General features: G+C 46.8%; 1 protein-coding gene across 5 annotated transcripts in view; it reads right to left on the bottom strand.

The window, feature by feature from the left end:
* The window catches only part of AJAP1 (adherens junctions associated protein 1), a 122,461-nt gene that overhangs the window by 17,283 nt on the left and 91,437 nt on the right, over positions 1-13,741 (bottom strand). For all 5 annotated transcript variants that reach the window (XM_081017190.1, XM_081017192.1, XM_081017194.1 and 2 more), the window contains exons 3-4: positions 12,916-13,003; positions 4,613-4,855 (exon numbers count right to left, since the gene is read on the bottom strand). In XM_081017190.1, the coding sequence (XP_080873316.1) occupies positions 4,613-4,855; positions 12,916-13,003 (331 nt within the window). The remainder of the gene's footprint in view (positions 1-4,612; positions 4,856-12,915; positions 13,004-13,741) is intronic.

Genomic DNA, 13,741 nt, shown 5'->3' with positions numbered 1-13,741 from the left:
TTTTTGAAGGTGTGGGGGGAAAACCCACCCCAGATTAAAACAAACAAAATCCCCAGTCAGTATTGGTATCCCAACATGGGACCTGAGTGGATGCTATATCACCCATGTCGAAGGATAAAAGGTAAAGGGACCCCTGACCATTAGGTCCAGTCACGGACGACTCTGGGGTTGCGGCGCTCATTTCGCTTTATTGGCCGAGGGAGCTGGCGTTTGTCTGCAGACAGCTTCTGGGTCATGTGGCCAGCATGACTAAGCCGCTTCTGGCGAACCACAGTTTACCTTCCCGCCGGAGCGGTACCTATTTATCTACTTGCACTTTGACGTGCTTTTGAACTGCTAGGTTGGCAGGAGCAGGGACCGAGCAACGGGAGCTCACCCCGTCGCGGGGCTTTGAACTGCCGACCTTCTGATCAGCAAGCCCTAGGCTCTGTGGTTTAGACCATAGCGCCACCTGTGTTCCCTCTGTTGAAGGATACAGAGGCTCTAATAGCCATATTAATAACCATATAGGGCTTATAAGGGCAACTGAAGCCTCAATCCCTACACTGAGATGTCTCAGATACAGGGGAAAGAGTCATATTTGTATCTTATGTTGTGGTTTTGTGCTTTTCCAATGAGCTTTGCAGACACAGTCATAGGCTGTTTAAGATGCCTGCTTGATACCAGGCCAATGGCTTTTGGCCATGCAAAAAACTGAAAAGTTGTACCCTCTGATTTCCTCTGTAAAAAAATTGCAAGACCGGCAATTTTGCCAAATCTGAAAGAATTGAGCAGAGACCAATAATTCCCAACAAAGCACCACCTTTAGACAAAAATCACATTCTCCCCCCCCCCCCCCGCTTTTTTAAAGATAGAAATAAACCGCAATGAACCCTTTCCAGCCAATGCACACCTGCCAGGGAAGAATACAGAAAGAGGAGCATAAAAATGGAAAGGCACCTGTAGGAAACGGTTCTCCACAGTTCACAGGTACAACAGGAAAACACAGACACACAGACACATAGATACGCCCTTCACCCCCACTTCCCCAAAACTGCCACTCTATGGCTCCCCACGCATTGTTTGGCTGTGGCTCATATTCCAGCATCACAAAGACAGGCACACAATGAAATGGTTGAAAAATCCTTGTCAATCTTCTGCCCACCAGGAAGCCCACATCTCGGCACTTCAGCTAGTGTCCACAACACCCACACAGATTTCCACAAGAGTATTCCCACCCATAGATTGCAACTAACACCCCCCCCCCAATTCCTGGGGACCCTGCAGAATCTGAGCGGTGTCCCCTTTCCCTATTTAAGTTCAGCTCTAAATTTGGACCAACAGGGACGAAGCAGTAGTGTGGAGATTTCTCAGAATCTTAATTGGGTTTAGTAGATGAAGTTCAAGCATGCTTCAAGTATGCAGCAAATGTTTGGTTGGAAATCTTTGCACTGATCATCAGCAAGACTCTTCTAAAGACAGACTTTCTGGGGGCCAAGTTGCCTCTCAATCTTAAGCCAAATAAAATGATCGTAGCATCGTTGGATGTACTCCAATTGCATTGGGACTTGTGGGATACTACAATATCTGTGGACAGGCAGGCAAGGTTGAACTTAAAATTGCCTTTCTGACATAGCCATCAGTTCCCAATAATCAGGTTACATTCATAACATCAAATTCTGGATGCAGTGGGCATTTTTTGCCTGGGAAGTAAGATGATTGAGAAACTTTTCCTATGTGAAATGGGAGTCGACCATGGAAGCATGGCAACAGCATGACAAAGGTAGCAAGCAGATTGGGCAAAAAATAATAATCAAGGAGTGGCTGAACAACACAGGATCATGTTTGCTGGCTGTGGCTTTAGTGGGATGGTCAAAGGGAATCAAAAAGATATATAGTGAACATATAGAGTCTGGGTGGGTTTCAGTTCCATCAAGCAAGAATTCGATGAGTGGGATAGGACACACAACTTGGCAAAATTAAGTTGTCCAAGGGAGGCTTCCAGAGGAGCAAGGGCAACACTCATCTGCCTGGAGTCCTCCGGATGTTGATCACCCCCTGAACTTAAGTCTAACAACATTTGGATGGAATTGGGTTGGGAAGGGTGCTTTATATCTATATATCGGGGTGGGGAACCTGTGGTCCTCCAGATGTTGTAGGATGTAGGTCCCCTTCAGCCCCAAGAACATGGCCAATGTTCAGAGATTGTGGGGATTATAGCCCACGAACATCTGGGTGTGCGTGTGTGCAGGTTAGCCACTTGTGGTCTAGATATTTACAGTTCTTAGGAAGTGCTTATAAGTGTTGATATAAGAATTGAACAGGAGTTCCATTCCTGCCCCCCAAACTTGCTTTTGGTAGTAGCATCAACAACAATGGCATTGGACTGCCTTCCCCAGCCTAGGACCCTCCAAATGTTTGGACTACAATTCCCATCATCCCAGACCATTGGCTGTGCTAGCTGGGACTGGTGGGAGCTGGAGTCCACCCACTTCTGTAAACGCCAAGATGGGGAAGGCTGAGTTTATGCCTCTCCTAGCAATCATCCACGTCTCCTGTGGGAGGGAGGGAGGGGATTTGCAATGGATAGTCATGATTCCAGTGTCAAACACAAATACACACACACAAACATTGACAAAACCCTCAGAGTTGCATGCAATTGGCCCCTAAGCAACTGAGAGTATATTTCATCATGGCTGCTTTTCTGGTCATTCAATCAGATGCACTCAACAGATTATAGGATTCTGAGAAAATGCTTAACATTTCACACTTATGGGGCAGTATTCAACCAAGTCCTGCACAGATTCAGTGAACCTAAATTAGCCATGTCCATTAACTTCAGTGAGTTTACTCTGAGCAGGATTAGTGTTGAATACTACGCTCGGTGCCTATCTTGCCCTCCCATATTCAGTGTTCTCAAGCTGGACAAAAGAATCCACACCCCACAATCTCACATTAACCACAGTGCTTGCAAAACTTCACTTCACATTAATTAGAACCAGTAGAACAAATATTGTGTGTGGGAGACAGAGGAGGAGTTGTGGGTGTGTGGGTGTATTTGTGTGTGTGTTGGGTTGTCCCAGAGATCCTTTTCAAACTGAGAAAAAGATAGTTGCAGAACGTCCTGCAAACAGGACTATTTCAGACAATAAATTTTGATGTCACGTTGGAGGAACACACCACAAAGTGATTCCCTCACCCCTCAATCTTCAAACTGAAAAATTATCTTATTACAGTTTCTCCAGGTTTTTTATTCCCCTTCTCATCCCATCATAGAGGTTGGAATGTAGAGAAGTGGTTTAATAGATAAGGAGTGAATAGTGACTACCATCGCTTGACACTCACTCAGAAAACTAGTCACCAAAGGGTTGTCAGTTGTTTGGATTCACCCTGAGTTACACTGAATGGAACATGAAGTTGGGAAGAGAGATCTATGATCAGCTTTCTGGTTCAGTCCTGGGACAGATTAACATAGGGCAACTCTTCCTGGCAGACTATGACACACAGATTGGTTGCCTCTCTGTTTTACAATGGGGGGCATTGGGCTGTTGTCACATCTAATACAGACACACATTGAAATCTTTGCTCTAGTGTTGAGAATTTCAACATGTATCTGGCTCAGGGCATATAGGATAAAACTGCTGTTCAGGGTGTACATACGGGATTAGCTAGCGTGGTGCCCTCCAGAAGTTGCTGGAAATCACCTCCCATCATCCCCCCTTGACCATTAGCCATGCTGGCTGGAAGTGTTGGGAGTTTTAGTCAGTGGAGACTGGAAACCGCTGGGACAGGGAGAGTGGAAGGCGAGGAGGCCAACACTTGGAGGAACCAGAGCTAATGGCAGGCAGAGCCCGAACTAATGATAAGTAGATAGTCACTAAGGTGTAGTGGTTACAGTGTCAAGCTAAGAATTTGAAACCAGGGTTCAAATCCCCACACTCAGCCATGATGCTCCCTGGGTGACCTGGGCCAGTCCCTGCCTCTCAGCCTAACCTAATTCATGGGGTTCTTGTGAGGATAAAAGAAAAAGGACAACATGAACCACCTTGAGGTCCTTGGAAGAAAGGTGGGACACAAATGCAATAGTTAAATAATAACTATCGTGCCGCCGCCTCCCTGCTGAGTTCTGTAAAGGCAACACTCAGACTTAGAAGGAGGGAAATGTCGGACGGTGCCGCCCCCATGGGCTGGATGCAGTTAAGAAGGCAGGTGGTGAATGGCTGAGGGTAAGATGGGGTTGGTGGGGAAGTGCCCCATTCTCCTTAATGGGCCTACCTCTACTGGTTGAAGTCCAGCAAAAACTGGAGGGCTCCACAATGGCTACCACTGGTGTACACAGAGATGGGTGTGGTCCTTTTCAGTCAAGGTATGGGTGTAAACATATAGGGGAAACATTCAATTCTATCTGGACCCCTGCTTTTGCCAGCTTTTCTAAGTTTCCCTCCAGAGGGAAATGCGACGATGTGGAAGGAGGCACTTAACAGTTTTACCTTACTTGTGCTTGTGTGGGAGAGACAGACAGACAGAAAGAAAGAAAGAAAGAGAGACTCTATTTTGCTCATGATGTCAACCACCAAATCCAATATCCACTAAATGCAAATGGATGAGTCCGAACGAGCTTTTGCTTCCTTACCTATTTCCATTGAAGGATGTTTTATAATCCCCTGGGGGAAGTATTGTCTCCTCCGCGTAGACCGGCACTGGCGTCCTCACACATTCATGGGAACACTGTAGCGTCTCATTGTAGGCCGTGAATATATCCAGGTTGCTAGGGACTCTGGCTGGGGTGAAGTCCGTCAGATTCTGACAACTCTCTTCCTGCTGGTTGATTTTACGCTGGTGGCTGTTCCTCCTCGTGTTCCCACTCTGGGCACAACTGCAGGTGGAAGAGAAGAGATTTTGAAAAAAAGGGAATGGGGTGGTCCACCAGGAATGCGGCTCAGACACATTTTACCTCATCGTAACAACTAAGCTTCAAAGGATGCAGGTGGCGCTGTGGGTTAAACCACAGAGCCAAGGGCTTGCCGATCAGAAGGTAGATGGTTCGAATCCCCGCAATGGGGTGAATTCCCATTGCTCGGTCCCTGCTCCTGCCAACCTAGCAGTTTGAAAGCACGAAGTGCAAATAAATAAAAAAGTACCACTCCTGCGGGAAGGTAAACGGCGTTTCCGTGCACTGCTCTGGTTTGCCAGCAGCGGCTTAGTCATACTGGCCACATGACCCGGAAGCTGTACGCCAGCTCCCTCAGCCAGTATAGCAAGATGAGCGCTGCAACACCAGAGTCGTCCGCAACTGGACCTAATGGTCAGGGGTCCCTTTACCTTTAACAACCAAGGTATTGTATTCAAGAGAGTAAGCAGTGCTCCATGTTTGGGTAGGCAAAAAAAAGACCAATTGCAATGTGACTCTCAATGAGACTTTGCAAAAAGCACAATAATTCTTCATCACTCTAAATATATATATATATGTATATACCGGTATATATTTCGCCCATGGGACTATGCATTGTGATGGCCACCACCTTGGATGGCTTTAAAAGAGGATTGGAGAGAAGGCTACCAATGGCGACCAGCCATGGTGGCTATGCTCTGCCTCCAAGCTCGGAGGCACTAATGGTTATGAATATCAGTTTCTGGAAACCAGAGGGAGGGAGAGTTTTACTCAGGCTTAGGTCCAGCTTGCAGGTTTCCCACAAGTATCTGGAAGGTCACTGCGAGAAAAAGATGCTCCGGAGGGTAGGACCCGAATCAATGGATTCAAATTACTACAAAATAAGTTCCAACTAAACATTAGGAAGAACTTATTGATTGTAAGAGATGTTTGACAGTGGAATGGACTCCCTTTCTTGTGGTTAGAGCGGTTCAACAGTGGAACCTTTTCTCTCGGAAGGTGGTGAACTCTCCTACATTGGCTATTTTTTAAGCAGAGGTTGGGTGGCCATCTGACAGGGATTCTTTAGCTGAGATTCATTCTATTACTAGGCGACCATTGGCCTGATCCAGAATGCCTTCCTTATGTTCTCATAAGGAATTACTTGTGTTGCATGTTCAGTAAAGGAGACCCTCAGAACACTAGACCATTTGACTGAAAGGCAAACTCCCTTTAAAGTTGTCAAGGGAGTTCAGGACCTAGTCCGTCAACTGGCTCTTCCAGTTAGAACCATAACATTGTAGAGGTGGGAGGGACTCTAGGGGTCATCCCCTCCAATCCACCGCAACGCAGGACTTAAATCTCCAGACAGCCACAATGTTTAATAAGTGACTTTGGGCCAGTCATAATGTACTACTGTAAGTTTGTTGGAGGAAAAGGTGGATTAAAAACAAAATCTAAATAAATAAGGAAGAAAGATACCAGTTATGAAAGAACAGCAACTTGGACTCCTGAGAGAGAAAACTCTATTATCTCCTGCTAATTATACCTGCAATTTCAAATTTAATTATTATCCTCCAGTATCTGAGTAACGTTGGCCTCTACCAAGTGATCAGGTTTCAGAACTATTTTTTGTGTGTATGCATTTATCTAGCATAATCAAATTTGAATTTTAAATGGAGGCCTTAATAAGGGGAAAATCACAGGCCTGACGTGCGCAGGGAAGAAAGCACCGTGGATTTGGTATTCACCAGGATCTTTCAGAATGCAGGATACATCTTGCCACTCATGATAAACTCAAAGTCTGCCCCTTTTAAAAAAAAATGGGAGGCAATTAACTCCCCTTTGTTATTATTCATTATGCTTTACCCTGGCTTGCTTGGCATTGCATTGCATTTAACTCTTCCTGTTTTCTGTTTTAAGTGGGAAAATATCTAAAAATTTGGAAAAATCTAAAATTACTTCCACAGCATACACCAAAGTTTGATTTCTTCCACTTATCTCCCTGCACCCTGCATCATGCTAGTGAAGCATCCCTAAAATAGTGTCAAAAAGCGGTCATTGTGTTCGTGCATATACACAGAGATGGGCTTTCCTGAAAATTTAAATGTGAATTAAATAATAATATTTTTGCATACATTTGAGTCACATCGTATACTGGGGTTACATTCCAAGGATAGTGCACATATAAAAAATTGCATGCAGCCCAAATTACCCTTTTCTGGCTGGCAGGTGTGGGGAAGCCCCATGGGGAGACCTTTTTCGGTGTCTCTGCTGCTTCCCCTCACTCCTCCACCTGTGAGTGAATGGTAGAAGGGAGGAGGGAGGGAAGCAGAGAGAGGAAGGCAGACATGTCCCAAAGGGCCAAAGAAAAAGGCTGGAATGGCTCCTGGAATGGAGTTGCAACAGAGTTTGCATAGTTGAAATTGCGTAAGTTCAATGTGCGTTAGATGTGACTCGACTGTACTGCTTTTTTGCCCAAGGTGGTTTACAAGTATAAAACCAATTACTAAAATAAACGAGCAAGCAAGCAAATGAACAAACAAATTTAAATCCCCAACAAAACATGGATTTCCCCCCATTTTCTGTCTCACTCCTTGATTTGGCCAAGAAGAGAATTGTTGTTACTAGCTTTGCTAAAATGGCAAACAATTCTTGCACGTTATCTACGCTATTACCGTATTTTTCGTTCTATAGGACGCACCGGCCCATAGGACGCACCTCGTTTTTTTGGGGGGGGGAATGAATAAAAAAAATTATTCCCCCCCGTGGCTGCCGCCCCAAGCCTCGCGTGCTTCGGGCTGCAGGCTACCGCCCCAAGCCTCGCGCGCTCGGCGGGACCTCCTGCCGCAAGGCTTGCAGACACTCACCCGCGCAAGGCTTGCAGACACTCGCCCGAAGCAAGGCTTGCAGACACTCGCCCGAAGCACGGGGAGCCCTCTGGAGGGCTCCCCGTGCTTCGGGCGACAGGCTGCCGCCCCAAGCCTCGCGCGCTCGGCGGGACCTCCTGCCGGGCGCGCAAGGCTTGCAGACACTCGCCCGAAGCACGGGGAGCCCTCCGGAGGGCTCCCCGTGCTTCGGGCGACAGGCTGCCACCCCAAGCCTTGAGCGCTCGGCGGGACCTCCCGCCGGGCGCGCAAGGCTTGCAGACACTCGCCTGAAGCACGGGGAGCCCTCCGGAGGGCTCCCCGTGCTTCAGGCGACAAGCTGCAGCCCCAAGCCTTGCGCGCTCGGCGGGATCTCCTGCCGGGCGCGCAAGGCTTGCGGACACTCGCCGGGGCTGCAGGCTGCTGCCTGCAAGCCTTGTGAGCCCGCGGGAACTCCCACCGGGCTTGCAAGGCTTGCGGATAGCTTCCTGAAGCCTGGAGAGCGAGAGGGGTCGGTGCGCACCGATGCCTCTCGCTCTCCAGGCTTCAGCGAAAGCCTGCATTCGCTCCATAGGACGCACACACATTTCCCCTTCATTTTTGGAGGGGAAAAAGTGCGTCCTATGGAGCGAAAAATACGGTATATGCATTATCATTCCTAATATTATAGCATATTTTTTATATACACACCCACTCACCAGATTTTCTAAGATAAACAACGTGTAAACAGATTCACAAAACAAACAATGCTAATTACTTTGCACAAATACCTCTGTGTAATCATAGCTGTAAAATCATGTTGCAGAATTAAAGTGACTTATGGGACTTAATCGCTTAATATATAGATATAAATATAGATATAGTTGCATATAATGTTGCATGTAATGTTCCATAAAATTGGATACATTACATAATCAGATACTACATAAAACCAGTTCCCGGTCAAACTGAAGCTTCTAACTGCATTCAGCTGACCTACTACATTCCAAGCACTGATTCTTAAAAAATTATATTCCACTCTCCCTCCATGATGCTTGTGCAGGGTGTGTGGAAATGGTTTTCCCTCTCCACATTTTATCCTCCTAACACTCCTGCAAGGTGGATTAGTAAAGGTAAAGGGACCCCTGACCATTAGGTCCAGTCATGGCCAACTCTGAGGTTGTGGAACTCATCTCACTTTATCAGCCAAGGGAGCCGGCATACAACTTCCGTCATGTGGCCAGCAGGACTAAGCCGCTTCTGGCAAACCAGAGCAGCGCACGGAAACACCGTTTACCTTCCTACAGGAGCGGTACCTATTTATCTACTTGCACTTTGACGTGCTTTCGAACTGCTAGGTTGGCAGGAGCAGGGACCGAGCAACGGGAGCTCACCCCGTCATGGGGATTCAAACCGCTGACCTTCTGATCGGCAAGCCCTAGGCTCTGTGGTTTAGACCACAGCGCCACCCGCGTCCCCATGCAAGGTAGATTATTATGAGCTATTTGGTGGCAGCCAATCCTGTGTGAGTAGCCTTCCACTCTTGCAGTGCACCTTACCCTTCCTGTTTTCTCCCCCATCCAGAATCTTCTCCAAACAGATATCCAAACCTCCGGTGCAGAATATGAGATTGTAGGCAGGAGGCTGCATGGGAAAGGTGAGCAGACCCTCCAAGTCTCCCTATTTTCCAGGGACGTCCCTGATTTAGTGAAGCCATCCCGGTTTCTGAATTGTTTTATTGTGTTTTTATATAGGTTGGAAGCTGCCCAGAGTGGCTGGGGCAACCCAGTAAGATGTGTGGGGCATAAATAGTGAAATTAACATCACGGAGTGGGATGTCCCTGTTTTCATCAGAGAAACACTGGAGGGCATGGGAGAGGAGTGGGGAGTTACACTTTGCAAGCAGGGGTCTGTTGCATGAGCAGAGTGACAGCATTGGATATGAGTCCTAGTGACTGACCCAAGTTAGCTTCATGGCTGAGAAGGATTTGATCTGTAGAATCATAAAACTATAGAGTTGGGCTGAACTCCAAAGGTCATCGAGCCCAACCCTCTGTGATGCAGGAATCACAGCTAAGGAATCCCTGACAGGTGGCCATCCAACCTCTCTTTAAAAACTTCCAATGAAGGAGTGTCCACCACCTTTCAAGAGAGAACATCCCACTGGTGAACAGCTCTCACCACCAGAAAGTTCTTCCTAATGTTTAATCGGGATCACCTTTGTTGTAATTTGAATTCAGTAGTTTGGGTTCTACCTTCTGGAGCAGCAGCAAACAAGCTTGCTCCATCCTGCATATGGCAGCCCTTCAGTTATGTGCAGATGGCTCTCATATCACCTCTCAGTCTTCTCTTCTCCAGGCTAAACATCCCCATCTCCTTCAACCATTCCTCATAAGGCTCGGGTTCCAGGCCCTTGTTCATCTTGGTTGCCCACCTCTGCACACCTTCCAGCTTGTTCATCTTCTTCTTAAACTGTGGGGCCCAAAATTCAGGCCTCAGGGAACTTATATGTGGCAATGTTCTAAGAACACAAAGCGACGTTTTAATTCAGTTGGTTGGTTGTTTTTTCCTGCTGCTGCTTTCCTTATAACACCCAAGTAGGATTTGAGCTCACAGATGCCTTTGATTTGGAAGATGGTTTTGGTGAAAATGCTGGCATGTTTCACCCCGGGAATTCTCCTTAATCCCTTTTGACAAGCCCAATGGGGGCAGATGGGGCAATGGAGAGCGATCTTCCTGGATGACTTTTCCAATTTACTTGCAGTCTCTTCATCTGATTCAGCCCCCATCACTTGAGGTGAGTGTCAGAACAACCGGGACAAATTATGCCACGGAATGCCACAGGTTTGAAGCTATTAGGGAACATATTTTTCAAGCAGGGAAGAGGCCTGGGAGCAGCCTTTGAGAGAAGGAAAGCTGCACAACCTTCTAACTCATTTCTTTCTCCCAAAGGTGCATCACATTATTAGAGTGAGTAAGGCTGACCTCAAAGTAGGTCAGATTGACTAGGAAAATAGGTAACGGCAGCAGTGCCTGGAGCTAAGACGTAACCCATTTTACTATATGCATAGTGGATGTCAGAGAAGAAAGGCCTGCAAATGAGGCTGGATGAAAACAAAAAAGCTTGGAGATGTGAGGCATGTAAAACAGTCTAGTCCTTGCAAGGCATTTAGGTGGAGGGGGGGCTCTCCGCTTGAGTGCGGTCATTTACTGATTGGGGAAATGCATAAATAAATATTTTTTTAAAAACTGGGTACATTTTCCCTGAACTCATTAGAAGCTCAGAGGAGACTGAATCTTGCAAAAGAAAGATGGGGCAATTGTAACAGAAATATAGGGCAAAGCAGCAAGGGAGGGAGGATAATCTGTCCTTGGAGGATGCTGCTCCCTGTGTCTCTGCATGAGTCACAGCTCTGGTCTTGCTTCTTCCCAAACAAGAAATGAGTCATTTTGCCTCCAGCATTGAATCAGGCACATATGGATATTTTGCTCCACCCCAGTGAGGAGGTGCCATAAAAAAAAGATTGCTCTTAGGGAAGTAAGATTGACACACACCTTGTTCCTGACACAGGGCGTTGCCCTTTACATTTCTAGCTACTGTAGCTCCTCCATGGGTCCCTTTGCCCGTCTGCATTCCTGTCATGTGCCATCCTCCCTCATATTTTTGTAATGATGAGCAAGCCTCCTGGTGCAGCAGGGCTTTTGCCAGCGCTCCAGGACAAGGCCAGCTGTGTTACTATGTCTGCTTTGCCCAAAATAATAGACCTCATAGAACCATAGAGTTGGAAGAGGTCACTAGGCAGTGTGTTGTTTTTTTTGGGGGGGGGGGGAGAAGGCTTAGCTAGTCCAACACCCTGCAAGGTGGAAATCACAGCTAAGGAATCCCTGACAGATGTCCACCCAAACTCTGTTTAAAAACCTTCAATAAAAAAGAAGACGAGGAGGAGGAGTTTGGACTTGATATCTCACCTTTCACTCCCCTTAAGGAGTCTCAAAGCGGCTAACATTCTCCTTTGCCTTCCTCCCCCACAACAAACACTCTGTGAGGTGAGTGGGGCTGAGAGACATCAGAGAAGTGTGACTAGCCCAAGGTCACCCAGCAGCTGCATGTGGAGGAGTGGGGAAGCGAACCCGGTTCACCAGATTATGAGTCCACTGCTCCTAACCACTACACCACGCTGGTTCCCAGCTGATGGTGAAGGAGAGTTCACCACCTTTCCACTACTCTTACTATCAGAAAGTTCTTGCTAACACACATACAAACAGCCACCTCACCACCACAAACACCCACCATTCCTCTCCACTCCTGCATGGCAGTAGAGAGAGTCCATTCTTCCCACCACACTGCCCACCATATCAGCTCTGGGAACAGTGGTTAAGGAGGAGGCATGCAGTGGGTTCTCAGTGTCTTAGTCTGTAACAATCTCCCCATCAGCTGCTCTGCCCAGTTAATTGGCACTGAGGACAGCTGAGGAGCGTTCCCATCTGAGGACTTCAGTCAATCATCTGGGCAGTGGGGAGTGTAGAATGGGTCGTGGAGGCCACCCTGAAGTCAGTCAAGGGCTGCACGAGGTCTACATTCCTCAGATTGCCCATATGGGTCTTCAGGAAATCAAATCAAAGGGAAGAAGGTGTTCTGACCACCCAAAGAGAGGAGGAGTCCACCCCACAATTCCATGCAGGTTGATGCTGAAGGGTGGTCAAAGACTAGGAGGAAAATCAACGACTTAGCAGAGAAATAATGAAGAAACCATGTCCTGGTCCAGATTTTTGCACTGTCTCTTAAGAAAATCAGATGGGCCTGCTGGATCAGGTGAATGGCCCATCTAGTCCAGCATCCTGTTCTCACAGTGGCCAACCAGAGGAAGCACACCATCATGACTCAAGCACAAAAGCACTCTCCCCTTCCTCATTTTCCTGCAACTGCAATACAGAAGCATTCCTGTCTGTGACAGTAGAAGTAGGATATGACCATCATAGCTAGTAGCCTTTGACAGCTTTGTCCTCCATGAATTTGTCCAATCCTCTTTGAAAGCCTTCTTAGTCTTCTTCAAATTAAACAGCCCAAGTCTCATCAAATTTTATTCACGGGACTTGCTTTCCATACCACTGGCTAAGGTTCAGGTTGCAATTGACTTGCCAATAGCCCAGTATCCTGCTACACAGTTCCCTCCTTTCAACCCACATACAGGCCAAACTCATGTGGTGGAAGATCCTTACCAATTTTTTAAGACGAGCGTTGTTATCAGAGCAGCAATGACCATGATGAGGGAGACGGTGATGGTGATAATCTGATGGACGGCCAGACCTGTAGAGGAAATAAAAATAAAGGGAGAATGGAGATGTATACTGGAAGCAAAAGAAATCTTGACTATGCAGTGAGTGAACCAACCCTCCCCTCTACAAGCACCTAGACCCAAGTGGGAAGGGATGTCCAAGCTTCTACTTGGGCCATCAACAGTGGAGGCTGGTCCATTGTGGTGACACCAGCCTGTCTGTCCTCATGAAAATGGGGCATTTTAAAGGTGGGAGAGGTTGGTTTTTGTCTATTGTTTTATTTCATAATGATAATTTTTTAACTTATTATTCTAAGTTCTTATCTACCCTTCATCCTAAGGTCCCAGGGTGGGTTAAAAAAATTCAAAATACGTCACTGAAGTATAATTTGTTACTTATTTATTTATCTAACATTCTTATCATGCCTTTCTCGCAAGCTGGGATTCAATGTGGCTTCCACCATTTATTTTCTGCTGCTAATGAGGAACGGCCAAAGGAGCTGGGTATGTTTAGCCTGGAGAAATGAAGACTGGTAGATGATATGAGAGCTATCTTCAGATATCTAAAGGGTTGTGCCATGGAAGATGGAGAAAGCTTCTTTTCTGCTGCTGCTGCTGCTGCTGCTGCTGCTGCTGCTGCAGTGCAGGGTCTGAACCAATGGAATAAAAAAAATGAAATCACAGCTAAGCATTAAGAATAACTTTCTGGCAGTAAGAGCTGTTTGACAATGGAATAGATGGCCTTTGGAGGGTGCTGGGCTCTTCTTCAT

This window comes from Podarcis pityusensis (assembly GCF_964106645.2).
Source record: "Podarcis pityusensis genome assembly, chromosome: 8".
In the NCBI taxonomy this organism is placed as follows: domain Eukaryota; kingdom Metazoa; phylum Chordata; class Lepidosauria; order Squamata; family Lacertidae; genus Podarcis; species Podarcis pityusensis.
The sequence above is the reverse complement of the archived record's forward strand: the minus strand, read 5'-3'. Positions and strand labels throughout refer to the sequence as shown.